This window comes from Rhagoletis pomonella, unplaced genomic scaffold, assembly GCF_013731165.1.
Source record: "Rhagoletis pomonella isolate Grant_MI unplaced genomic scaffold, Rhpom_1.0 Rhpom_scaffold_02916, whole genome shotgun sequence".
Taxonomy (NCBI): domain Eukaryota; kingdom Metazoa; phylum Arthropoda; class Insecta; order Diptera; family Tephritidae; genus Rhagoletis; species Rhagoletis pomonella.
In genome coordinates, this window is record NW_023461469.1 from 1 (window position 1) to 19,296 (window position 19,296).

Sequence of the window (19,296 nt, forward strand, 5' to 3'; positions counted from 1 at the left end):
TTTTGTACTTTTTTCTCCAATCAGTTTTGTTGATCATATACTATTTGTTAAATTTAAAAATTATATCTTCAGTATCTTAATTTGAATTGGATTTAGCTTTTTAAAAATGTGAATTTTTTTTAAATGTTTTTTTTTTTTGTTTTGTACTCTAGACTTTTCCACTTATTGAAACTTACATACAAATCGCCGATATATTATAAAGCACTTTCCAGAGGACGACGATGAACTTGCTTTACGAGTGAGCTGCATCTGCACTTGCGCTACGACGATGTTGAGCTTGCAGTAAGGAAAAAGGTGTACCTACCTGCGATCAGATGCGAATCCTGGAATTAATGAGGCTGAACTTACACGTGGACGGACACACAAAGTGATCCTGACCTGCTCAAGAAAAAATCGTTATTAATATTTGCACTTTCACTTTGTTGGAGTATACTACCTTGTGAGTATGCAACGGCTGCACTTGAGCAAATAAATTGCTGCAGTTGTAGTTCCGAGTGGACTAGGAGTGGATTATGGTAGCTGTGGCCTTATTGACAATCTAATAGAGAGGACTGTAAACAAGAATCGCCGACAAAATCAAAACACCAGAGTTTACCCAGAAAGCACAAACAAAAAATACATCATCATTAAATACATATCAGGACTAACAAACAACCAAACACTACGAAAAATAATAAGAAATGACAAAATAATATATGCTTACAAACCACATAATACGCTTGGAAGAATATTCACAAAAACGAAAGACAAGATTGAGAAGGAGCAGCAAAGCAATGTAGTCTATGAAATTAAATGCAATGGCAATGGAAAGGAAAACTGCAACAAATGCTACGTAGGCACAATGAAAAGAGCACTAGGCGTACGAATAAATGAAAATAAAACGGATGCGCGAGACAAGAAGATTACAACAGCGCTGGCTCAACACTTAACTAAAAACGAACACACAGCTGACTTTGACAACACGAGGATTCTGAATATCGAAAGAGGAGAATGACCCTAGAAAGCCTTCGCATACAACAAGAGCTGGATAACGTGATGAATTTCAAGGAAGACGTTGACAACACTAACAACGCCTACGCAGCAGTAATAAGAGACAAATATATATTATTCTGAAAACAAATGAAATGATGCAAATTGTAAAAACCAGTAGCCAAATGATGTTGTGCTAAGAGAAAAATTATTGTGAATTGTGATTTAATTTATATATTAACTGTGAGTTTATGTACGTGATTGTCATTGTGTTATGTAATTATGATTTGCAATGTATACTGGAACACTTATGTATGTAGGTTAATGTTATTCATGTTTATTGTTTATTTATTGTTCAAATATAGACTCCCTGAAGAAGGCGCAGGAAAAAAAGCGCCGAAACGCGTAGGAGGGAAAAGGAAAACGTATTTTCGCTTTTATTTCACCGGCCGAAGTAGCTCCAACCCAACGAACATGTATTGACAATTATTTGATGCAAAAATTCATTTCTAGCAAAATCAATGAGGTTGGGACCCATGTCCTCAACAGGCCGGCCCGCCTGCACCGATGCAAGGTGAAGCAACTCCTGCAGCTTTTTGTGAGTCGCACAGCCTTGTTGAGCAAGTCGTAGATGCACCGTTGAACGTTGAGTTGCCATGAGCCTACTTGGATGGGTTTTCGACAACGCGTATGCCGTAGAACGATGAAGCAGTGTGTGGTGGACCCTTTGATAGCGTTGCGGCTGCCGTGCCTCTGCTTGGTCAATCTTTTAAATATATGGCTGGTGAGCGTCGTTCGTCTGCGGCTCAGGTGGCCTAACCCTGGATCCATGACAGAGAAAGCGGGAGTCGACGCACCAAAATATGCACCACATCCTGATTGATCTAAGAAAGAAAGTCGAACAACACATTAGTGATATTATATAAGTGATATGGGTTGGATTATATGTGCGTTTATGGGTGTTATTGTGTGAAAAAGGGAATAGAACTAGAGAATTAGGGTTTAATTCAAAGGAGCGCGAGTGTTTAGCTTTTTTGATTGGAAGGCAGGTGATATAAATTCTGCCAGAAAGCTTTTCTGTGGGAGTGGGTCCGTCTTTTGAGAAATTGGGTGTCAGATAGGGTGCAATGAGAGGGTGAAGTTTGCGTAGCATTTTGGAGCGTATGAGCTTCTCATGTGGTTTATGATAGTGCTCCTTCGACGGGAATGGCTTATGAGTTAGGGACTCCTTAGGTGCACAACTGAGAGCTGATGGTGTGATCGCCTGCAGCCGACTTGGTTTTATAATATATAAAGCAGAACGCTGTCGTCAACTCGGTTGATAATCGCCCTTTAACCGAATGGCACCAGTCCTCAAGCAACTGGTTGGGCATGACTTACTCTCTTGTTGACATTGATTAGGACCAGGGCGAAGTGGCCGTCGGGGCGACATCTCTAGCTGGCGACGTCGAGGTTGTCGATTGCCTCGATGCTGGGGGCTGTGAACCAGATGTATTTGGCTTCGGGGTTGAAGCGCATGTAGATTTCTGAGTGTCGTCCTTGTGAGATTTGTGCCCCGCTCGGGATGGGGATGATATCGTGAATGCTGGTATGTACTGGCGGGATTGAGGATGATTAGTAATAACTGAATTTGGGTTAGAGGGTTTAGTGGGAAGTGTCGGCAATGGGGACCCACGACTTCCAATTATCTCATTAGAGCTTCTGCCAGAATTTGGGCATCTGTCAACATCGTAGGGGTTGAGCGTTGAGTGAATCCATTACTGGGGCTTTTTACTTTTATTTAGTATTACGTTCGGCGGTGAATACTGCTTACAATCGTACAAATTATTCTGAAGAGTGTTCATTGGCGTTAGAGCCCCTGCCGGGTCTGAACTTTCCACGTTAAATAATTTTTTTGGACGATATATAGTGGAAGTTGATTGAGTTTGAATGAATTTGAGGGAAGCACTTGGAACTTGGAGTAGGTAAATTTTGTGTTGTGTCTATGGAGGCACACACCTGCGAAGTGGACTGTATAATTGGGTTTCCTTCATCGTTGGCTGAAGATTTTGTTGGCTTGGGGCTGAAATTTGGAATTTACGTGTGAATATAAGCAGGCAATAAAAATTAGTTTGGGTAATAATTATGTATGGTTGTATTTAATAGCGGTTTTTTCCAAAAGGGGAATATGAGAAAACGGTTAGGGTTTAGAGAGTAAGCTGTGTAGGAAAGATGGGTACATGTACATACATATACTTTGGTATATACACATGTATGTGGCTATCTTATTTTACTTACCGTAAAAGTTCACCGGCTTTAATTTACCGTACGAGAGGGACCGCTATGTAATTCACATAAATACGTAGGTAAATACGTCAAGGATATAGTATTCATATAAAGAATTAATGGGAACTTGCATATACATACATATGGGTACCACCTTTATAAGATAATGCTGGACTGCACCGCCACTACCTCCTGTTGCTGTTCTGTGTACTGTTGTAGTTGTTGACGTTGGAGCGCTGGTACTCCCGCTTGCGCTGCCGCCGGACACCTGCTGTGTAGACCAAGTAGGGATAGCTTATTACGCCTTAAGTTATTTTTTCGGTTTCTACGTTGTTTTTTAATATTGAAATCTTTTTGCCTGTCTTTGCTTTTATATAGGTTTTTCTTTACTGTATCTTAGCCGCAGTTTGAATTTTTAACTTTTCCACAACTTTTTAAATACCTTTACTGTTCTTCACTTTTGTTTTCTTAACTTCGGTTAAGTTGGATGACTTCTTTTTCTTCCTTTTGTTTGTCGCTTTTGATAAATTTTTCTGCCCGGGTAGGCATTCGTTTTAGATTCTTGTATCTTTACCAAATTTTAAACTTTTCGCTTTTGCACATATATAATTTTTTCCCCTTATAAATTTAATTTATGCACTTTTATTTTATTGTACGTAAAATATGTTAGAAATTTTTATTTTGATTTAGTCTTGCTGTTTTTACTTTCAGGGATTTGGTTTAAATAGTTTATTTAACGTTGCATTTTCGTTAACTTCGCTTTTCGTAGCAATTTATATCGTTCTAGTTATTTTTGTAATTTGTTACAATAAGTACAACTTCAATTTTGCTTTTCCGCGTTTAATAATTTTTTTATTTTATTTTATATTTTTACTCGCACTTGGATTCACGCCGCACAGCTTTTACCGCTTGAGGGAACTTTGCCGACTGTGATTTTTTGTATGTATGAGGGAGAGAATTTGTCGCTAGCCCGCGGGTTGCCGTTTTAGGCTCGAAGGACCATGTTGCTAATTAGGGGAGTACCAGGATAAAAGACGCAGGGTGCGCTGGAGGTGTTCCAATAATGAAAATAAAACATGTTGGATTCATGGTGTAATGAACTGAAGGTGGCGTATTTCCGAAACCGCAACTTTGGTTTTGCCGACTTTGACGTTTATGGCAATACGTAAACAAACTTTTTTTTTTACAAACAAGTGCAAACGTATTGCAAACGTATTGTGTGAAAAATCGAAGTAATTCGTGCGTTCTAAACTAAAAAAGTTTTATTTGTAATAAAAACTTTATAAAAATGTGTCGTGTGTTGAATTGCCGCAGCCGTAGGGTAAAGCCCCTAAATGCAGTTTTTTTTTGTTTCCCCGCGACGACGCCTTGGCCAGAAAGTGGGTAGAGTTCTGCCGGCAGGAGAAGCCATATAATTTAGACACCAGCGTAATATGCATGAAGCACTTTACGGATAAGGTACAATTGATAGCACCACTTTTAAACACGACATGTTAAGTTGAAAACGTTGAAATACCACAAATTACATATTAAAATCGGATCGACCACTTTCTGCAAGAAAACATGCGCTGCGACAAGATATTATCAGTTTTTCGGCACCTGCAATACATACACAAAAATTCTAAACAGTTAATTAATAAGACCTATTCTTTTGAACACATTTCAAGAGTGGTTGTATATTTTTTGTTAACGTTGTGCTTAATTTGCTATATTCAAAGATGGCTTGAGAAATTGGTGAATCGTGAAGAAAACACGTTTTCTCACTGCAAATTCACAACTGTCAACTCATTGTTCTTCGCCATATTCTTTGTTTACCCGTTGCCACAAATGTCATTCTGCGGGAATGCGCAATCTTGTATTCTATCGTTCTTGGGTTGGATTTAATAATAATTCCACTTAATTTAAGAGATTTATTGAATTCAAACTAGCGATGATAAATAACTAAGTATTTGCGCGAGTGGCGTTATGGGAAAATGTTTGATATTAGTGAAAGTGTGATGCGGCTGCGGCGGAGGTTCTAATGCAATCAATTTGAAAATCTTATTGCGGGTACGGGTAACCCCGTGAGGCCGCTTATAATTACAACAACCATGACAATGCAATTTGACATAATTAATTCACAATAGTGTACAAAAATGTTGTGCCAGCCGCACGCAAATTATAAAAATATATTGACAATTATTTGATGCACAAATTCATTTCTAGCAAAATCTATGAGATTGGGACCCATGTCCACAACATAAGGTAATAATTTCTTAGCTTTAATAATAATAGATTGGCGCTTACACAAATGTTAGTGTTTGGCCGAGCTTCCCCTCCAACTTGTGGCATGCGCCTTGATGTTGCCACACAAAGCGGAGGGACCTACAGTTTTACGCCGACGCCGAGAAGCTGTTTTTCATGGCAGAAAAAACACTCGGACCGCCTACGCAGAGACAAGTTCCGCCCCTCTTCTCCGGCAACACAGAAGTAGTAAGGGTTATGATCCCTAAGCGCATCCAAAGGCCGCCTACGCTGAGGGAAGTTCCACACCTCTTCTCTGGCAATACAGAAAGGAGAACTCCGCGTAGAAAGGGTTATAATCCTTCAGCGCGGCCGAAGCCCGCCTACGTAGTAAAAGTTTTGCACAAAAATACTATGGACAGCGTGGCCGGTGTTGTTCCGACCAGGTTTTTTTTTAACACTGTATGGCATGGTGTTGGCGTTCGCGTACGCAAAAAACTTGGAAAGAAGAGGAAATGGAGAGCGCAAAGTGACAGTTGACTTAGAGGGATGTTGCTAATTCGTGCTGGAAAAATTTTTACCAGCAGCAATAAAAGCGGCTGATCAAAGTGATCTGTTTTCAATTTATGAAAATGATGAAATTTATTTTGATGCTTTTTAGGTTAAAAATAACTTATTAGAACTGCAAATGTTTCCGAATAAAGCAAATACTCATTTACTTATGTTTGCAAATAACTTTCTTTCTTTTCATGTTTTCAGTTTCGTGCATTTGTGTGTAAACTAAATGTTGAACAGCTGTGCTAAAAATTTGCAAAATTTTTTTTCAAATTTTGTGTTCGCTTACTTCTTGAGATATTTTCCAATTCGAAAGATAATCGTTCGGTACTCTCCTTCAAGTTGCTAATTATCAGGTACGTGAATGCAAGTAATTGTGAACGGTATTTTGACTTTACGAATGTCATTGTAGAATACAAAAACTCACAGTTATACGTTGTACCAAAAATTGAAAATTTACGCACGGAGCTGTTTCCAACAGCGGATATTTTAAATTTAGTACTTGTTGGCGGAATTCAAGCAATGGCACAGTTTATGTTGCATTTCCAGTGCCCTATCTTCTTTTAATTCAAAAACTTCCAACTCTTCTTTGCTTTTCTTAAAAAAGGAGTATTTCGGATATTGTAAATTCATCCTCAATTATGTAACATAAAAAAGGGTTTATGAAGTATGCAAAGATACATTTAAATAATTTCAAACCGGATATTTTTTCAAAATCTGCTTTAAAATCATGTGCAATATTTTTTTCTAGCCATGAAAAATGATGAAATATTCTTTTTTGTGACCATGAATAAAAAGACGTAGTTTAGCTTCAAAACGTAAAATAATTTGCGACAAATCAAAGACACTTATATTCTGTAGAGACAAATCAAAGTTTTGCAAATGTTCCATCATATCTTTAAAGAACATTAAGTCAGAAAGCCAATTTTCATTCTCCAATTGCGGGTAATGTTCCGATCTCAATTTTCGTATGTGTATATAAAAGGAATAAAATAAAAAAAACAATACAATGGAAAATAATGTCCAGCAAAGAAATATGTATTTTAAAAAGTAAAAAGAGCCTAAATTTTCTAAGCAAAGAGAAAGTAAAAAGAGTCGCACTTTGCTAAGCAAAGAGCCGCGTTTGCCCACCGTTGGTCTATAGTATAGACATAAAACCTGTAAGTGAGCTAAGCAACTATTCCTAGTCAGAAGTTTTTAGTCTGTAGGTTTTTTTTCCTGTAAGCTCATGAACAGCCCTATTCCTGTATTAAAGCCTGATTATGGCAACTTAACTTAACCTAACGGAACGTAGAACTTAGGAAATCAAAATGAAACAGATTCGACGTGGCATTAAGTAACGTTAAGTTTAGCCTGTTCAATTATAAGCGACATCCATTAAAGAGAATGTTTAAGTGAGAGCCTGTAACTTACGTTAAGTTGACATAATCAGACCATTACGAACGACCTCCCGTCGTGAACCGAACTCCCATCACGAATTCGGGAAAATTACTATTCGCAATTTCGACGTTTTCGTTGTTAGTGCTGCCAAATATGCGCACTAAGTTCGAATCTGTGCTACCAAATTTTTAAATGAAATTCAGCTTTTTTTGTTTTATTTTGTATGTAGCAATTGAAAGAAATTTTAGATTTTTCCTCTGGCAAAGTTTACAATTAAGTATTTAAAAAATAATAAAGAGGATTCCATTGGGACAGCATTATTAGTAGAGAGAGAGCAAAGGTGTTTAAAAATGTATTAGAAGAATTTACGGGGTGCTCGCCAACCTTTCAGTTTTGACGATAAGGCATCAGTTGACGTAAATACATGCAAACCAATAGTAAAAAGTGAACCGCTTCGGGGAAAATGAAACTCATGATGTCGACTAATATCTTAGTTTGTAGTTTTATAAACAACTCTCGTTGAAAAAAGAATGTGGTAAATCAGGTACTGAATGTGGTACAAAATGTTAGGACTTAGCCATAAAAAAGGCGAAACAGCTGTAGGTTATACTGACCAAAATTAATTTTGAATTATCTAACGAAGCTATGCAAATAAGGCAAATTGTTATTAGGGTTTTGTAAACAACTAATTTTATTCATTTTAAAAATACTAAAATCATTTTAACTGGGTCCATTGATAACTGATGAGCATACATGAATATATGTATATATACATATGTATGGATGATATAGTAGTTCTGATCCAATACTTTTCGTGTAAAATCCTGTAAAAATGTCAAACAGCAAATTTACCTTCTGAAGTGAGAGTAAAAAGTGAGTAACAGCAAAAAGTACGGGAACAAAAAAAGCATCGGGTAAAATCCTGCAACTTCATTCTCTAAAAAACTCTCCAAAAATCGCTCTCTTTTAGGGAACAAAGGGAAGACGATAGTAAGAGGAAATGCCGAACAAATGAATTTAGCTTCCCATTTTGCAAACAAGAGATAGTATGTTATATAAATTAACGACTTTACCGTAAACCGAGCGACAGATGAAGCAGAACCGCAGATAAAATTTCTAAGAGAAAAACTAAATTTAGGAATATACATATACAAAGAGAAATGCTCAAACTACAGGCTCAAAAACAGTAATTAATGCGGTGTTTTCAAGATACTTCAACGCCCTTGAGTCACAAGTACATACAAGTACCATATTTTATTAATAATACCGATTAATTATTGTTAATTAAAACAATTAAAAATTAAAATGAATAAAAAAAAATTTAAATCAGCAAAATAATAAAAATGAAGTGAAATTAATGTTTAATTTTTAACCTAACCTACATTTGTATGTATGTATGTACTAAACAGCTGCACAAGCACTACATAAATCGCTTGCAAGCCATCAGCTCTCAAGTTCTGACCACATTGAAAACGACGAGCTACGGACCACAGCTTCCAATTTGTCATCTTCATTATCTAAACGCTTTGTCGATGGCGACATGATTTCTTTGAACGCGGCAGCGACATCATGCATTTGTATGAGTTTGACATAAAAGAAGAGGAAGAACCTTATCTGTCGCCAGAAAAATAGAAATAGATCTAATCTGGCCACAACCACAGCCGTCGCGTAGCCCGGTGGTCGCCAAAATAATTATCTACATAAGAGGACGTGTTAAAATAATTTGACAGCTGTGGTTTGTAGCTCGTCGTGTTCATTGTGTTCGGGCTATCATTTTAAGCACTGCACCTCTCCTTCACTCCCATAACAAAGCAACTGCTACACTCACGAAAGGTTTTGTCATACGAACGAATGCCGCACGATAGGAAAAAGAACAACAGAACAAAGCTGAAGTAGAACCAAACTGAAGCAGAAGCAAATTGAAGTAGAGCCAGCGTTGCCGTTTTTAATGTCATTTGGACGTTTTTTGTACCCTGTTGACGTTTGGACGTTTTTTGTGTAAAAAATGACGTTTTTTAACTTCCCAGTAATTTTTCTTTGTTACTAAATCTTATAAGTAGAACTGATTTTGAATTATTTTCTTAATAAATCTTTACAATCTTTGTGTTTTGCTGCAGCTGCTTCCTCCAAAGGTTTTTTTTTGGATTCTAGGACTAAGGATCCCTTGTTCAAAGGCTGGTTGTGTAAACACTTGAGTTACGAGGCTTGCTGTAATGATGCAATTGCACATTAAAGGCCAAATCAGGTAGAGTCGATCTAATGCACCAGGCACGCTCGCAAAAGCATCAAAAAAGCTGTGCAGCATAAAACGTCAGAAAAATGTAGGCGACTTTTTTAAGACTTCATTGAAAATGTACTGAACGCAAAAAAGACTGAAATATTATGTCCATTCAATAACTTTTCCAGTAAGTACTTGCAGCGAGAGCGTAAAAGAAAAATAGAGAGTAAAATTGAGAGCAAGAGAAAATTTTCAGAAAAAGTTATTGAACGCAAAACTATTAAAACTTGCAACTTAAGCCATTTTAACACTTTCTGACGGTTAAGTTTTGGCGCGCAATTTTCTTTTTAATTGGGAATAGTTCATAAGTCATAAAAGTAAAAATATATACAATGGCCCGTAGTCATAGTCAAAATAAAGTCGACTTTAAAGTTAGTTGCAGCTTTTTTGACAGATATCCCATTGAAAATTATGTCAAAAAGCTGCAACTAACTTTAAAGTCGACTTTATTTTGACTATGACTACGGGCCATTAGATTTAAACTTTTTATCCATATTTTCATTTCACTAATTATGTTTCATCAAATCATCCTCTTAAACAGTTTGTTTACATTTGAGTTTGAAACATAACCTTACTTTTGGACTCTTGCAAAATCCTGCTTGTAAAATTTTTACTTGCAAGAATTTGCAGCTCTCTCGCGTTATTACGCTCTCGAATTCGCTCCCTCTTGCAAATATTTTGGGTAATTGAATGCATTTTTGACCAATTGCTATGCTCCTTCTTAGCAGAACGTAATTTATCATTTTCGACAACCGAGCCCCTAACCAAATTTCTACAAGAAAAAAAAAACTATTAAAAAACAACGCGATTATTTAGCCCCTTTAAACTTACACATTTTTTGACCTGAAATTTAATGGACCAAAAAATCTGAATGGAAAGTTGAAAATCTAGCTGAAAATTTGCAGATTATTTATAATTTTGCAAAATTTTTGTGGATTTATATTTTGTTTGTTAATGAGCTTGGCTTTTATGGAAAAATAATAAACATTAAATAAACGAAAGAGAAAAAGCCAAAATCGATCAAAATGTTGATGACTTAATCAGCTGATCACAAGTGTATGTATAAAATGATTTTTATATTAACGATCTCAAACCAGTTTACAATGAATTTTAAATGTGCTCTATCGAAATTATATTTTAATATAACTTACGTAGATATCGAGCCCTAACCGCCAAAATAACGTAAGCGACATTTTTTTAATTTGCTTTTTAATGCAGAAATGTAACTAGATGCTCTAGGAATATTTCTGCATCAAAAAGAAAATTTTGAAAAAAATGAAGTGTGATATGTTTCCTTTTTTACCACGCTTTTTTATACCCGAGCGCACTTGTGCACAAGGGTATTATAACTTTGTTCACATAACGGTTGTTTGTAACAGGCAAAATGAATCGAGATAGATATAGACAAATGTATACATAAATGATCAGAATGAAAAGAGAAATCGATTAAGCGGTGACTGTCTGTCCGTCCGTCCGTCCGTCTGTGCACACGATAACTCGAGTAAAAATTGAGATGTCTTAACGAAACTTGGTACGTGCACTTCTTTCCGACGTAGGACGGATGGTATTGAGAATGGGCAAAATTGGACAATAACCACGCCTACCTCCCATATAACGGTAATGTTCAGAAATACGAAAACGGCGATATTTTAGTAACTACTGAAGATTATTCACTCAGAATTGATATTTACAATAAGTTTTAGCTGAAAAATAAGAATATTATAAATTTTTGGAAAATGGGCGCAGCCACGCCCACTTATGGTTACATGTGTTTATCTTGGTAACCGCTGCACCAATTTCTTCCAAACTTGGCATAGCTGTGGGCCTTGATATAACCTACGAAATCGCTGAAAGTATTTAAAATCGAACAATAACCACGCCCACATCCCATATAACGGTAATTTAGAGAAATAAGAAATCTTCGATAAATCAGTAATATTAAAGCTAATTTATTCAAAATTGATGATTGAAACAATTCTTTATTAAGAAATACGTTTATGATAAAATTTAGAAAAATGGGCGTGGCACCGCTCACTTATGGTCATATATATATATCTCGGTAACCGTTCTACCAATTTATACTAAACTCGGTGTGGTTATTGTACTTGCCACATAGAAGCAAAACGCTGAAAATTATTGAAATCGGACTAAAATTACGGCCGCTTTTCATATAACAGTAAATTTCAGAAATGCTTGAAACTTCAATATTTCGAAATTTAAGGACCCTAATTTACTCAAAATGGATACGCCCCGGTTTATCATGTAGCGGTAGCTTTGGAAAGGTGAAAAACATATATTTAATACTTGCGCCGGGTATTTAATGTTCGGCTCCGCCCGAACTTAGACTTTCTTACTTGTTTGTCTTGTTTTTGGCTTAGCATCTGCGATATACATATATACATATATACAAGTTAAGTTATTATATTAAATAACGGATTTTTAAAAAAGTGTGTGGACTCGCGTTCACCACGTCTTTATTAATTGAGTCTAAACTTAGAACTAAATACAATTGGTTTCTTAACATTAAATTAAACCTACTATCGGCCATCAGTCACGTTGCACTTGCATATGCACTATTTCCGAATATTGCCCATTCGTTGTTGTGCCAATTATTATTGCCGATCGAATAACAAATTGGTTAATGCGGTGTCAGCAATTGTGCGGATGCGCGTGTGGAGTTGCTGACCGTTGCACTATGGTTTAAATGCCCATGTTCTGCGGCCAAAAGTCAATTTTTTTAGTTTCGAATTTTTGTGAAATTATATTTTCTCTGAATAGTGAATACACCCTGTATTGCGAATACATACTTTTTTTTGCTCTCTGGCAACTCTAGTACAAGAGGTAACCAGCTGAAGTTAACCGTTATTTGAACGTCAATTTTGCGATTTTTATTGTGCGAAAATCAGTGAAGCTTAAAATTGTGCGAAAGGAAAAGTTTTAAAGATAAATCTGTTTTTTAAAATGGAAAATAATCGTGAAGGTGTGTATAACAATGTGTATAAGTGCAAAAACAATACAAGCAATATATATTTAAAATTTCGCAGTAGTTATGTGCTAGTTAAAATTATGTGGGTTTAAAAATGTTGCTCGGGTTTGGTAAAGTAGAAGTTGTGGGGTCCGACTGGGTCCGATATGAAAATTATTGGAGAGAAAAGTGTGTTGTTTTTCCTTTAATTTTGTGTATATATCTTTTGCATGAGTTTGCCCATAGCTAAGTTATCAAACATTTTCAGAGCATATCAAGATCAAAAACGGAGAAATGTTTAATGTGTGGGTGGAAAATAATAAGCAACAAAAAGCTGTTTTCGATTGGATTATGCGAAAATTCAATAGTCGACCTAATGAAGAGAAGGTGAAAGAAATAAATTTAAAAATTAAGAGTTTCTGCTCACACGCAACCCAAAAATGGAAGAAAAATAATCGAAGTTTAGAAAATATGATGAAGTACGACAGTCGCTGGCTAGGAATGGATAATGTATTTGCATTGTCCAATGTTTCACATAAAGGTCGACCTACAGTGAGTTATTCTGAAGGAAGTGAGAAAGCTCATTTAGACGAGGAAATATCTTTATTAACTCCTTTTCAATGGACACTAGAAGGTGAAAGAAAAATTAATGTGAATTTTGAGCTTAATCTAACACTTATTGATGGCAAAGTTTTAAACGTGTTAACAAATACAAAATCTTCGCAGTCGTGTCCAATTTGTGGTGCGAATCCAAAACAATTCATGTCTGTTAAAGACATTGATTCGTCAATATTTCAACCAAAAGAAACTTCTCTGAAGTATGGTATAAGTCCCCTGCATGCATGGATTAGGTGCTTGGAATTTATTTTACATCTTTCCTACCGTATAGACTTAAAAAAATGGCAGATAAGAAGTCAAGAGGATAAAGAAGTGTTAAAGCAAAAGAAATCTGAAATACAAGAAAAGTTCTGGAAACACATGGGCTTACGCGTCGATAAGCCGAAAGCGAACGGTAGCGGAAACACTAACGATGGCAACTCAGCTCGTCGAGCTATCTCTGATCCAGAAATGCTTGCAAAGATTACTTCTATCGACAAAACGTTTTTGAAAAATTTAAAAACTATTTTAATTTGTATATCTTGTGAATTCCAAATTGATGTGGAACTTTTTTTTTGCTTTTGTAAGAGAACATTCGATATATATATGGAAAAATACGACTGGTATGCTATGTCAGCCACGTTACATAAAATTTTGGTTCACTCCGCTCAAATTATGCAATCATCTAGTGTACCACTAGGCTGTCTAGGGGAAAATGCTTCAGAAAGCCGTAACAAATGCTATAAAAGAGATCGCGTGTCGCATGCCAGAAAAAATAGCAGGGAGAATAATATGAAAGATGTCTTTGATAGAGCTATGGATTCATCTGATCCCCTTTTATCTAGTATGCACTTGTCAAAGAGGATTTATTCAACAAAAAAACAAACATTTCCACCGGAAGTAGTTGCACTTTTGAAATCTCCTCCTAATGAGTTTGACGATGATAAGCCTACAACATCACGACAGGCATTAGAAGAATTCGATGAAATATGTTCCGACGATAATGAAGATATGGACGACAGTACTTGCTTCTCGATTGAACTAGAGGAAGAAGAAGAATCGTGGGATTAGATAAAGGTGAGACTCTACCTGACACACAAAAAACAACAATTTGCTATGCTTTTAGTAGGTACTCACTCAAAAATGGAACAACAAAAATAAACTAGACTAATACTTTTAAATATAATATCAATCTTTTTGAATAAATTCTTTTTGAATGGCCTTAAGTGTTTCATTTTATTTAAAATACAACTAAATTAGCGATATCTCGAAAAAAAACCGGATTCATGGAATGATTTTAAGTAGAAATATGTAGGTCAAAAAAGTTCTTAAATAATATACATACCTACTCGTAAGTATGATTTAAAAAAAGGCGTGGCAGTGGTTAAATCCCGCCCATTTTTTTGTCAGAGTTTTAGGGGGGTGCCAGATTAATGTGTGCAAATTTTCAAGCTTCTATCTCCTTTGGTTGATTTTTGGCCGCAGAACATGGTCATTTAAACCATAGTGCGTTGGTAGAAGTCAATTCTGCAGAGCTGTTGTAAACTGTTGCGTTAACTCTTCCCCCTTTAAATATGATCGTCCTGGATCATTAGTAGAATGGTAAGTTGTTGAGATTTACGTATGTTGGAATGTGGTTTGTTTCGCTTGACCGATTGACTTCCAGGCTTGTGCTGGGCTTCACTATTTCTTTTCCCACATATTGGATTTTCACGGATCGTTTCCTTAGGAAAGAAGAAGTACTATGCTTATTAAGAATGCTGCCGTAGTTAGACTTCCGACAGAGAAGGTTGCCTTTTTGAGGGAATTTATTCGATGGGTATTGTTGATATGCAGGTCCTTCAAGGCTTCTAGGGAAAGTAGTTCTATGTGGTCCTTTTTCAACGGGTTTGGCTGTAGTATTGCAGGGAGGGTTTCGATTGGCTTTATTTCAATATTGCTGAATGTTTGACTGTTGATTTTAATTGTTGAATTGTAGAATATTATCACGTGTGTTCCGTTTACTTCTTGGGATGTCTCGTCGGCTTCTAGTTTGCCGTTGAACTGGTTTAGCAATATTACTCCTGGTTTTATTTCTTCTAGCGTAGGGACGTGATGGCCGTTGGTTGTCGAACATGTTGAGTTTAAACTATTAATTATCCTAGTTACACATAAATCTTTACTTAAATCTACCAAATGAGTTTACTTGCAAATTGTTACATCATTATAGCTTTCGCATTTATTTTTTATTGCAAACAGTGTATATTTTCCTTTCATTATTTCATTATACTCAGTTTTAATTACAATATTTTTTATCCTTTTTACAGGTCGTTTAATAATTCTTCTAAATATTTCTTTTAATGTTAGGGGTATTTTTACCATGTATACAATTTGCATATTTTGGCTAAATACATTTACTTTTGACAGTTCTAGTGCTTCTGCGGCACTTTTAAATGGTACTTCGTCTTCTCTTAATTTACTAATTGACAATTCTATTTCTTCCTTGCTTAACATTACTGAATTTATTATATTATGCTTTGCCCATTGAACGGCATACCTTATATTAATTAGCTCTTCCTTAATTAGCCTGATTCTATTTTGCAAATTTATTAAAATTTCCGTTAGAACATTGTCGTCCTTCCTTATCGTGTTTAACATTTTTTTTACTATATAAGTTATGTTATTTATGCGTTTCTCGAATAACTGGTGAATTACTATTTGGTTATTGTTGTTCTCATTGAAGCTATTTAAGTTGTTTGTTATTATATTTAAATCTTCATGATCAGGAGATCCGGCTAAGTACTTCCATGCCGTTCCCAATATATCAATTGATCTTTTCATCACATTTACGTTAGAAGGCTTTAGGGTATTCAAGATTTCAAAGGTTTGGGCGGTTTCATGTTTTAGGATAGGATATAGGAAGTGGTCATTAGGGATTTGGTTGGCTATCTCGTTATAGGTCTCTGTCGAAAATCGTTCGTATTTTGCTAAGTCGATGAGATGAATAAGTCTGAATGTGCCGTCTTGTATTTTCGCTTGTCCATTGTCTATTGTCATCAGTTGCGCTTTATTATAGTCCAAAATTTTAACGTCCGTTAGGGAGGTTGTGATTGTGGCACAAATAATTAGAAGTTCGAAATAGCCCATTTTTCCTGAAAAAGATTGTTCAAGTTTTTATTAGTGCTTTATGAATTATTCGTCCCGATACAGTTTTTACGGTGGTTTTATTATTTTCAGATACTATTTCTTTCTTATATTTCGGAGTTAATTTTGAACCAAGTCTTTTATTTATTTTTACATAAATTACATCCCCTGGGGAGTAATTTCACTATGCGACAGTCAAAATTGGGATGGGATGAAACCAACGGGAAATGTTATATCGGTCAAAAACAAGTTATACGTGGCCCGGCGTTTCGCTGGGTCACGTCTAGGAATCGAGATATATCGATTTGAAGTTAGTAACTATCATATAGGGGAAATTGTCACCTTTGGTGGTCTTTTTTTTGACATAACTCGAGAACCACTAGTCCGATTTTGCTCAAACAAATTTAAAAAAATTAAAAATTACAATTCCCTTAATCTGTTGATATAACGTTTTTCTATATACTCAACAGTTTTGCCGGTAAAAATAAATGTATGGAGAAAAAAAAAATATTTTTGCCTAAAAATTAAAATTTTTATGTTTAATTTATAAAAAATCCAAAACGGAAAAAGTGTCACGTAAAGTCACATAACCTATGAAGAAAATGAGACATACATCATGAAAATCAATGTATGTGTTTCGCTTTTATTCAAAATTAAGTAAAGGTATGAATTTTAAAAATTTGCTCGAGATATGCTCAAAATTCCTTGGAAGAAACATTGATGACTTTTTTATGATTGTCTGAATTAAAAAAAAAGTAATAAACAAAAGGTTATTTGATTTTTATGGTAGCGGTAACAAACTAAAAAACGGTCATAAATGTGCGTGGACAATTAAAAGGAAAAAAGGAAAGTGCACTTTTTTAATTATTTGGGTTTTTTCCGTTGGCTACCTGCATGATTTTTTTACACAAATTGCACCCACATTTATGAGTGGCCATGTTTTAGAACGTTTCGAAAAATTTAAAACGCACACGAATCAGGTATATAGCCACCCTTAAAAGATGCGCCAATTCATAAGTACCTCTCAGTAAAATATTGAAACTTACGTAGTATTTATAGGTGTTCATTGATCGATTTTTGTCATTCAACAAGTGTCTCCGAACGCGTAAAGTACGATTTTTTTAAAGTGACGAAAAAGTAATAAACATATAAAACCGAAATGAGTGCAAATTGTCCAGAAAATATCAATTTATTTTGTTACGTTTGTGGCAAAAGAGCTTTTTCAACAAATACTGCATTACTCACTGAGCAAGGGGAGCGCGCTTTTAAACTTTATTTTGATTCCGAAATAGTTCGCGGCGTTTCGTGGGTCCCAGACAAAATTTGTAAAACGTGCTACAATGGTCTTAACATGTGGATCCAAGGGAAACACAGTTCACTTCGTTTTGGTGTACCAATGATTTGGACTGATCCAGGAGAGCACAATTCCGACAAATGGACAAGATTGTTGCAGAATTAAACCTTTCTCAACGTGAAGCAGAAAAACTTGCCCAGCTTTTGAAAGAAGGCAACAATTTGGAGCCTAATGTCAAAGTCACCGGATATCGAAGACGACAATTGCTATTCCAACGGTACTACACACTCAACGAAGGGAACACATTTGTTTACTGCCACGATATAAAGGGACTGATGGAGACGATGGCCATTAATTATGTCGCAGCTGATTGGCGAATGTTCATCGATTCTTCGAAATCAAGCCTGAAAGTCGTTTTGCTACATAAATATAATAAAAAACCAAGCATTCCCATTGGCTACAGCACAGACATGAGCGAAACATACGATTCCATGAAAAAAATTTTGGATAAAGTTTGCTACACTGATCACATGTGGCGGATCAGTTGTGATCTGAAAGTCGTGGCGATGCTAAGAGGTCTCCAAGGAGGCTATACGAAAAACATGTGTTTCTTGTGTCTTTGGGATACCCGATTTAAAGGAAACCAATACGAAACGCATGACTGGCTTGCTCGAGATCCTACGGAGAAAGGACACAACTGCGTAAATGATCCACTGGTGCCAATGGAGAACGTCCTCAAACTGGGAATCGTAAGAAATTTCATCAAGGCCATTGTGAAGCAACCGAAAATTCTTGATTGTTTGAAAAATATTTTCCCACCAATCAGCGAAGCAAAATTGAAGGAAGGTGTTCTGAATGGGCCGGATATACGAAAGCTCATGAAATCAAAGGAATTTAAAGGTGCTTTAGACGGTAATGATTACTTTGCGTGGAGGGCAGTGAAGAAAGTCATACGATATTTTTTGGGAAGTACGCGAGAACACAATTACCCCGCTCTTGTGACCAAGATGTTGCACTATTTCCAGAAAATTGGAGTGAATATGTCCCTCAAAATTCACTTCTTGCATCACCATCTCGAATACTTCAGCAAGCAGCTAGCCTCAGAGTCGGATGAACATGGCGAGCGCTTCCATCAAGTGGCAATGCCAATGGAAACGCGATATAAAGGCAAAAGGCTCGATTCGCTGGTGGCTGAAATTTTTTGGTGGTCGCAAAAGACGTACGATCCCGACAATGAAGATGAAGAAGAAGAATATACAATGGGAGTTTCCTCCCCATAATATATTATAATAAAATAATATATTATTTATATAATTCTATATAAATACTTACATGTATACATATATTTATCTTAAAATTCTACACATTTTAGACGAATGACTGGTTTGATGTGCTCAACGTTAGGGTGCCTCACGCTGATTCCAGAAAGCGGTGTTACGCTTATGGCTTAGCAAAGGAGGAGCAGGACAAAATTTTGGACGAGATGACTGCTTTAATGAAGAATATGCGAGTAATGGGAAAGTACTCTCTTCTTCCATTTCAGAAAGGTAAGCTCAAACTTATCTAAATATCACAGTGCATTCTTGTCAAAATGAGATACCTTCACTTAATTGTGAATAAAAGCGAAACGCGTCCATCGGTTTTCAT

At 36.0% G+C, this 19,296-nt stretch overlaps 1 protein-coding gene across 1 annotated transcript; it reads left to right on the forward strand.

Moving 5' to 3' along the window:
- Positions 1-12,929: 12,929 nt before the first annotated feature.
- On the forward strand, positions 12,930-14,413 carry LOC118753832. Its single transcript, XM_036488704.1, has one exon. It carries the CDS (start codon positions 12,930-12,932, stop codon positions 14,301-14,303), a length of 1,374 nt encoding a protein of 457 aa, XP_036344597.1. The 3' UTR covers positions 14,304-14,413.
- The last annotated feature ends 4,883 nt before the right edge of the window (positions 14,414-19,296 follow it).

Coding starts and splice junctions, on each gene's coding strand:
- LOC118753832 (XM_036488704.1), top strand. CDS start 12,930: ATGTTTAATGTGTGGGTGGAAAATAATAAGCAACAAAAAGCTGTTTTC.